General features: G+C 51.5%; 1 protein-coding gene across 1 annotated transcript in view; it reads left to right on the top strand.

Annotated features, from left to right (window-relative positions):
• The window catches only part of TOR1A (torsin family 1 member A), a 12747-nt gene that overhangs the window by 644 nt on the left and 2737 nt on the right, over positions 1-9366 (top strand). Inside the window, exons 2-4 of the mRNA XM_017848276.1 lie at positions 660-925; positions 4555-4730; positions 4828-4955. Of these exons, the coding sequence (XP_017703765.1) occupies positions 660-925; positions 4555-4730; positions 4828-4955 (570 nt within the window). The remainder of the gene's footprint in view (positions 1-659; positions 926-4554; positions 4731-4827; positions 4956-9366) is intronic.

The following is a 9366-nucleotide window of genomic DNA, read 5'->3' as shown; positions in this document are numbered from 1 at the left end:
GGGGCTGGGACTGGGGATGGCACTAGGGCCAGGCCGGGATAGGGGTCAAATCCCAGGAGGGCCGGGCCTGGGCAGAGCTGAGTCCGCGGGGGCCGAACCCCGGAAGCCGAGCGGCCCGCCTGCAGGATGAGACCTGGCCCCTCGGCCACCACAGACGGGTCAGACTTCAGTTGGAGACCTGAGGAGCCGGGCTGCAGGTTGGCCTACTTTGTGCTAAGCTGGGGGTGGACCGGTGGTAACCTCCCTCCGAAGTGGGCTCTGCTTCCATTATAGCCTAGCGGGAGACGGGAAGGATGGTGAGGACTCCTTCGGAGCCGACCAGGAGGGACCAAACTGCTTCCTTTCCCCGCTCTGCCTTGGGGTGGGAGGAGCAGCACAGGGGTTAGAGGTGTAAACTGGTGGCAGTGGCAGTGGCACCGGCACCAAGGGCCTTTTCGGGAAGGAACCGGGCCAGGGCTTTAGAATAGGCAGGACCAGCAAAGGGAGGGCTCCCTGGACCACGGTCCCCTCTGGGCCAGGAGCTTACAGAGCGCAGTACTTGCGGTTTCGCAAGGTGCTTGAAGAGCTACACGGCTTTGCTGGCTTTCTCATGGGCTGTAAATGTGGCTGCCTTTTGTCACTGTTTCTTCCCCACTCCTGATTGGCTTTGTCTCCCCCAGCATTGCAGAAGGATCTGGACAACAAGCTCTTTGGACAGCATCTTGCAAAGAAAATCATCTTAAATGCTGTGTTTGGTTTCATAAACAATCCAAAGCCCAAGAAACCTCTCACCCTCTCCCTGCACGGGTGGACAGGCACCGGCAAAAATTTCGTCAGCAAGATCATCGCAGAGAATATTTACGAGGGTGGTCTGAACAGTGACTATGTCCACCTGTTTGTGGCCACATTGCACTTTCCACATGCTTCAAACATCACCTTGTACAAGGCAAGGATGGAAGTTTGGAACCCCTTCCTGGATGTCGTCGGGTTTGGGGTCTCTTTGTTGTGGGACGAGATTTGGGAATTCTGTGTTGAAATGAGTGAGCCCTGAAAATGGTTCATGTCTCAGTTCCCCTTGGAAAGGTGTAGAAGTTAGAGTTTGAGATGCGTGAAGCAGTTAACACCATCAAAGCTTTGTGGTGGGTTCTGAAAATCGGTCCAGTGAGTTTGTAGGGTCATGGGATTTTAGAGGTGGACATGATCTAATCCATCTTAGAGATCCACACATCTCACTCATTTTTTTTTTTTTCCTTTATTTTGAGACGAAGTTTCACTCTTGCTACCCAGGCTGCAGTGCATGATCTCAGCTCACTGCAACCTCTGCCTCCCAGTTCAAACAATTCTCCTACCTCATTATCCCAGGTAGCTGGGATAACAGGCTCCTGCCACCATGCCCAGCTAATTTTTGTATTTTTAGTAGAGATGGGGTTTTGCCAACTTGGCCAGGCTGGTCTCGAACTCCTGACCTCAGGTGATCTGCCCACCTCAGCCTCCCAAAGTGCTGGGATTACAGGCGTGAGCCACCATGCCCAGTCACATCTCACTCATTTTGTGAAAGAGGAAACATATGTAAAGAGTCCTAAGTTTTGTTGAACCTACTGTTGCAAACTGCCTTTTTTTTTTCTTTGAGTCAGGGTCTCTGTTGTCCAGGCTGGAGCACAGTGACGCCATCTTGGCTCACTGCAACCTCTGCCTTCTGGGTTCAAGCGATTCTCTTGCCTCAGCCTCCCGAGTAGCTGTGACTACAGGCATGCACCGCCACACCCGGCTAATCTTTGTATTTCTAGTAGAGATGGAGTTTCCCCACGTTGGCCAGGCTGGTCTTGAACTCCTGACCTCAAGTGATCTGCCCACCTCAGCCTCCCAAAGTGCTAGGATTATAAGCGTGAGCCACCTCGCCCAGCAGCAAACAGCTTTTATGGTTGAACTCACCGATTAGCAGCATGGGCTTTGGCAGCAGACACATCTGGATTTGAGTCCTAACACTCTCCCAGCTCCACAGTCTTAGGAAAGTTGCCTGACCTGAGACTCAGGTTCTGACTTACAAAGTGTTGCTTGTAACAATCCAGGGAACTCTGTCTGTCAAGTGTGTAACATGTGCCTGGTGCAAGTTAGAAATAAATGTTAACTGTTGCCTTTTAGATCCTTGTAACAGACCTGCAAGGTGGACAAAAGTTATTATTTGTTTATTTTTTGAAACTGAGTTTCACTCTTGTAGCCCAGGCTGGAGTTCAATGGCACAATCTCAATCTGGGCTCACTGCAAACTCTGCCTCCCGGGTTCAAGTGATTCTCCTGCCTCAGCCTCCCAAGTAGCTGGGATTACAGGTGCCCGCCACCACACCCAGCTAATTTTTGTATTTTTAGTAGAGACAGAGTTTCACCTGGTTGGCCAGGCTGGTCTCAAACTCTTGACCTCAAGGTGATCCACCTGCCTCTGCCTCCCAAAGTGCTGAGATTACAGGCGTGAGCCACCATGCCTGGCCTCAATCAGTTATTTATCCCTGACTGTATCCATGGAAAAATGTGAACACATTTTTCCCTTCTGTTTGGGTGAGCAAGTGGGTCACCCGCTGTCCAGCAGTTCTGTACTGAAATGCGAATGTTCCATGGGTGTGGTGGCTCACACCTGTAATTCTAGCATTATGGGAAGCCAAAACTGGCTAATCCCTTGAGCTCAAGAGTTCCAGACCAGCCTGGGGAACATGGTAAAACCCCATCTCTACTAAAAAAAATACAAAAAAATTAGTCAGGTGTGGTGGCACACACCTGTAGTCCCAGCTAGGGGCCTGAGGCAGAAGGATGGCTTGAACCTGGGAGGTCGAGGCTGCAGTGAGCAGAGAGTCACTGCACTCCAGCCTGGGTGACAAGAGTGAGACCCTGTCCCAAACAAGCAAGAACCATTCTAGACGAATCAGGATGAGTTGCTCATCTTAGAATTGAGGCTTCACTAACAATAACTGTGACTTTGGGCAAGTTACTTCACTTGTCTGTGCCTCAGTTTTCTCATTTGTAAAAGAAGGAGCACAGTGGTAACTACCATGATGGGTTTTGGGAGGTCAGAGTAAAATGTTTTATGAACAGACCAGGCGCGGTGGCTCACACCTGTAATCCCAGCACTTTGGGAGGCCAAAGCGAGTGGATCACTTGAGGTCAAGAGTTCAAGACCAGCCTGGCCAAGATGGTGAAACCCCATCTGTACTAAAAATACAAAAATTAGCTGGGCGTGGTGGCAGGTGCCTGTAGTCTCAGCTACTCAGGAGACTGAGGCAAGGGAATCGCTTGAACCTGGGAGGCAGAGGTTACAGTGAGCTGAGATCACGTCACTGCACTCCAGCCTGGGTGACAGAGCGAGACTCTGTCTCAAAAAAAAAGTTGCACGAACAGTGCTTAGAATATTGTTGTGTCCATAGTGCACGCTCAGTACATGTTCCCTGTTACTGCATATAAGTTAGTAGGTCACCAGAGTGGGAAATCTTGGCTGCTGGAGCCTAACAAGTCTGAGTGAATCCTTGTTTATTTTATTTTATTTAATTTATTATTTATTATTATTATTTGAGACGGAGTCTCACTCTGTCCCCCAGGCTGGAGTGCTGGAGTGTAGTGGGGCAATCTTAGCTCACTGCAACCTCTGCCTCCCGGGTTCCAGCAATTCTCAAGCCTCAGCCTCCCAAGTACCTGGGATTACAGTCGCCCGCCACTACGCCTGGCTAATTTTTTTTTTTTTTTAATGGAATCTTGCTCTGTTGCCAGGCTGGAGTGCAATGGCGTGATCCCAGCTCACTGCAACCTCCGCCTCCCAGGTTCACGCAATTCTCCTACCTCAGCCTCCTGAGTAGCGGGGACTATAGGCACCTGCCATCATGCCCAGCTAAATTTTGTATTTTTTTTTTTAGTAGAGACAGGGTTTCACCATGTTGGCCAGGCTGGTCTTGAGCTCCTGACCTCAGGTGCTCACCTCAGCCTCCCAAAGTGCTGGGACGACAGGCATGAGCCACCATGCCTGGCCCTAATTTTTGTATTTTAATAGAGATGGGTTTTCACCATGTTGGCCAGGGTGGTCTCAAACCCCTGACTTCCAACTGATCCCATCTGCCTCAGCCTCCCAAAGTGCTTGGATTACAGGTATGAGCCACCGTGCCCAGCCCCACCCCCTTTTCAAATAAAAATCAGTATCCTCATGACATCCCACATTGCCCCTTTGATGACAAAAGAGCAGCAGCTCTGACAGCATCTGTGTGGCATCTCACAGCGCAGGAACCGTAATCAGAGTATCGGGCTTTGGAGTGAGACAGGACTGGGTTCAGGTCCCAGCTCTGCCCCCTATAGCTTACTCCACTCTCTTGGGCAAGTGGAGTAAGCTTGCTCTGCGCCTCAGTTCCCTCATCTGTAAAATGGATATGATAGTGCTCACTCCGTGGGGTTGTTAGGAACAAAGAAGATTTTGTGCATGTAAAGTTCTTAGTGCTGAGTGCACAGTGGTCTGTAAGTGAAGCTGCGGTTCTTAGGGGTAGAAGGAGCTGATTGATGGCCCTGGCTGAGAACTTTGTGTTGGCTTTTTCCCCTTGTAATTCAGGATCAGTTACAGTTGTGGATTCGAGGCAACGTGAGTGCCTGTGCAAGGTCCATCTTCATATTCGATGAAATGGATAAGATGCATGCAGGCCTCATAGATGCCATCAAGCCTTTCCTCGACTATTATGACCTGGTGGATGGGGTCTCCTACCAGAAAGCCATCTTCATATTTCTCAGGTAAGGTCAGGGCTAGGACATGATGGATGGGCCTCGAGCCCAAGTCTCCGAGCTCTAGGAGAAAACCCCATCCTTACCCACTGGAATTGTTTTGCAGCAATGCTGGAGCAGAAAGGATCACAGATGTGGCTTTGGATTTCTGGAGGAGTGGAAAACAGAGGGAAGACATCAAGCTCAAAGACATTGAACATGCCTTGTCTGTGTCGGTTTTCAATAACAGGAACAGTGAGTAGGGCCATCCCACCGCCAGTCCCATCTGGTTCCTAATCCTGCACCCAAAGTGTTAAAGCATCAGGGTCACTGTCAGCATCACCTGGGAGCCAGGTAGAAAGAAATGCAGATTTTCAGTCCCTTTCCGAGTCATGAGGGGAATCTTTGCTGATACACTCCAGGTAACTTTTATGAACACTAATGTTTGACAAGTGCTGTTTTATTTTTATTTTTGAGATAGTTTTACTCTTTCACCCAGGCTGGAGTGCAGTGGCATAATCTCGCCTCACTGCCACCTCCGCCTCCCAGGTTCAAGCGATTCTTGTGCCTCAGCTTCCTGAATAGCAGGGATTACAGGTGCATACCACCACCCTAGCTAATATTTGTATTTTTAGTAGAGACAGGGTTTCACCATGTTGGCCAGGCTGGTCTCGAACTCTTGACCTCAGGTGATCCATCCACCTCAGCCTCCCAAAGTGCTGGGATTACAGGCGTGAGCCACTGCACCCAGCTTATTTTTTGAGACAGGGTCTCACTCTGTCACCCAGGCTGGAGTCCAGTGGTGTGATCTCAGCTCACTGGAGTCTTGACTTCCTAGGCTCAAGTGATCCTCCAGCCTCAGCCTCTCACGTAGGTAGAACCACAGGCTTGTGCCACCGTGCCTGGCTAATTTTTTTTTTTTTTTTTTTGTAGAGACGGAGTCTTCTTATGTTGCCCAGGCTGGTCTTGACTTCCTGGACTTAAGTGATCCTCCCGCCTCAGCCTCCCAAAATGCTGGAATTATAGGTATGAGCTACATACCTGGCCTGCTGGGGTTTTTTTTTTTTTTTTTGAGACAGTCTCGCTCTGTCACCTAGGCACTATCTCGGCTTACCGCAAGCTCCGCCTCCTGGGTTCACACCATTCTCCTGCCTCAGCCTCCCAAGTAGTTGGGACTGCAGGCACCCACCACCACGCCCGGCTAATTTTTTGTATTTTTAGTAGAAATGGGGTTTCACCATGTTGGCCAGGCTGGTCTCAAACTCCTGACCTCAGGTGATCTGCCCACCTCAGCCTCCTAAAGTGCTGGGATTACAGGCATGAGCCACTGCACCCAGCCAATCCAATTCCCCCATTTTCTTCAGCTACATGATTTTCTTTTCTTTTTTTTTTTTTTTTTTGAGACGGAGTCTTGCTCTGTCGCCCAGGCTGGAGTGCAGTGGCCGGATCTCAGCTCACTGCAAGCTCCGCCTCCCGGGTTTACGCCATTCTCCTGCCTCAGCCTCCTGAGTAGCTGGGACGACAGGCGCCCGCCACCTCACCCGGCTAGTTTTTGGTATTTTTTAGTAGAGACGGGGTTTCACGTGTTAGCCAGGATGGTCTCGATCTCCTGACCTCGTGTTCCACCCGCCTCGGCCTCCCAAAGTGCTGGGATTACAGGCTTGAGCCACCGCGCCCGGCCAATTTTCTTTGTAGAAGAAAGAGCCAGTAGTTGAGCAACGAAGGCTGCCAAGGGCAGCTCAAGGGGAGAGATGACCTGTTAGTTTTTCCCTTTCTCTTCATTGCCCAAGAGCAACAGCCAAATAGTGGTTGGTCCCTTATTTTGTACTGGGCACCGTGTGAAACACTCTGCCTGCGGATTTCACTCAGGCTTCACCATACCTCATAGGGTAGAGACTGAGAGACTCAAAGAGATGTGGCAGCTTGCCCAGGGCCATGCAGCCTGTTCGGTATCTCTGATTCTAAAACCTGAGCTTTTAAGTTTTAGCTCGCTACTTCTCCAGGGAATGTCATGAGACCTTCGACCTTGAATCTGGGGAGGCGAAAAGCCAGCATAATGGAGGCTAACTCACTGGCTAAGACCTGTGAGTTGTGCAGGGCTGGCTGTTCAAGTCTTTGCGCTTCAGGTTCTGGAGATGACAAAAACAGAGGGGCTCATTTGAGACAGACTTGCCAGGAAATTCATCCTACAGTTAGTGAACAACATGGGGTACTGTATGTCAGTGTGTGCAAGTGGAATACTACTGAGGCCAGACAAGTATTTTGTAACATGTTGGATAGTTTCTTGCCTTGCCAAAAAACATGAGCACATGCAGCAGAAACCTTAGCCTGATGCTGAGGCAGATGAGCCAGTGGCCTTGAATCCACGCTGTGGAGGTTACACGGCACTCAGGAGTGCCAGCCTGGGAGTCAGGCAGCCCTGGCCCACAGACTGACTGTGGCCTTAGGCAGATGGCTGAACATTCATTCAACGCATGTATATGGAGCATCTGGTAGGTGCCAGGCATCGTACCTAGGACTGGGGACACAGCAGTGAACACACACAGAAATTCTTGCCCTTATTGAGCCTACACCCTAGTGATAATAAAGAAAGAAAATGTATCAGATGATGGGGGATAGATACGTTGATGTGTGTGATGTGTTTGTGTGTATACATGCAGTACATATGCACACATCACACGTACACACATGGACATATATATATATATATATATATATATATATCTTTCTCCTCAGCACCAGTAGGGGAAAAAAAGAAAGGCTTTGGGGTGCAGGGTAAGGATGGGCTCTGCTTATTTAATAGAGTGGACAGGGAAGGCTCCCTGTGAGGGTGGCATTTGGGCTGACCCGAGGGAGTGCGCCATGCGGATGTCTAAGGGAAAAGCATTCCCCAGTGCGGACAGCACATCCAGGGGCCTGAGCGGGGCCTGTGCTTGGAGTCACTGTGACTGGTTGAGGATAAACAGAGGAGGGGAACAGGAGGTGATAGAAGAGGCGAGATTTGGGGTGGAGGTGCAGACCGTGGAAAGCCTGGTGGGCCATGGTGAACCTTGGGTCTTACTCCAAGTGGAAGAGAGAGGCCTGGAGGGTCCTGGGCAGGCGGTGCTGTGATCTGACGAGGCCTTCACAGGACCTTGCTGGCAACTGGGTGGAGGATAGACCCACAGCCACAGGGCCAGGGAACCCAGCGTGGAAGTAGTGGGGGTGGAGGGACATGGTCGGGTTCTGGGTGTGTTTTGAAGGTAGAACCTGTAAGACTTCCTGCAGAATTGTATGTGGAAACGAGAGAAGAACCAAGGACCTGACTTGAGCAGTGGGAAGGGTGGCGCTGCCATTGAAGGGAAGGGACAGCAGGAAGGACAGGCGAGCGCAGTGGGCGATGGCATCAGGGCATCAGAGCAGAGCCGCGAAGCCCCAGGGAGGCCATCAGGCTGGGAGGGCAAACTTGGGAGTCCTCAGGAGATAATTGTAAAGTCTCAGGGTTGCCTGAGGTCACCTGTCATTCCTGGGTCTGAGGTCACCTGTCATTCCTGGGTCTGAGGTCACCTGTCATTCCTGGGTCTGTGTGGTTGGGTCCTTGTTGCTCAGGCTCTGCCCTGAGGTCCCGCCCAACGTGCTCCACCTCCCGCTCTCCATGTCCATTCTGCTGTGCAGCGTTCATCACTCCAAGCACCATCTGAGACTGTTTCCTGGTTTGTCGGGTGTCTCCTGCCCTAGAGTGGTAAAGCCGTGAGGGCTGTCCGCCCTCAGCTGTGTCCCCAGGCCCAGGGCCTGCCTGGCACAGAGCAGGCCTCTGAGAACCAGCTCATGATAGCGAGACTGCCCCTTGTTGCCATTCAGTGGTTGGTTCTGTTCTTTCCCTGGCCACAAGCTCCACTCTATCAGTCAGCCACACATTTATTGAGCACCAGTTGTGTGCAAAGCACTATTGGGCATGAAACGCATTAACCCAGTGAATGAGGAGGAGCTTGGGTTGGGGATGGAGCCCCAGAATTACATGGCAGAGCAGAAGGGAATCAGCTCACTAGAAGACACGCGTGGGCTGGTGGGCGACATAGTGTGTGCTGTGTCATTTGGGGCTGGGAGGAGGTATCCTGGGTCAGGAGTTCCAGGAGCCCAGGAGGAGTGGATGGGGCAGGTGCAGAGCCAGCCCACATTCAGGGGAGAAAATACTGCCAAGGCCAGGCCTTCACAGGGAGCCCGGCGTGGGCTGCACATCCGCACTCCCGAGGCTAGTTTTGGTGCCCACATGCTCTGCAGGGGCTGGGCACTGTGGCAGCGGCAGCAGCCTTCCCTGTTCGTCCAGCTGCTGAAACTCCAGGGAGAGTAAAAAATTACCAGCGTGGCTGGTAGTCCTTCCCGGGAACCCTTCTTGCCTCCTGCTTTCTGTGGAACTCTGCCTTCCCCACTGCCTCTGCTTGTTCCTGGGCCCCAGGACCTCTTTCCCATCTTTGATCTCTTAAGTCATACCTTGGGAGGCCTCTCCCAGCCCACAGTGTAAAGAGGGTGTCCCTTTCCACTGTCACAGAAGCATCCCAATGTGCAGGTGCCTGTTAACATCTGCCTTCCCCACTGATCTGGAGCTCCACAAGGGAGAGGACACACCCAGTAGGTGTGTGTGGGACGGGTGGGATGGTGGGTGACCCCAGTAGGTGTGTGTGGGACG

The sequence above is a fragment of the Rhinopithecus bieti genome, unplaced genomic scaffold, assembly GCF_001698545.2.
Source record: "Rhinopithecus bieti isolate Rb0 unplaced genomic scaffold, ASM169854v2 scaffold_29388, whole genome shotgun sequence".
Classification (NCBI taxonomy): Eukaryota; Metazoa; Chordata; class Mammalia; order Primates; family Cercopithecidae; genus Rhinopithecus; species Rhinopithecus bieti.
Note: the sequence above shows the minus strand (reverse complement) of the source record. Positions and strands in the feature narration are given on the sequence as shown.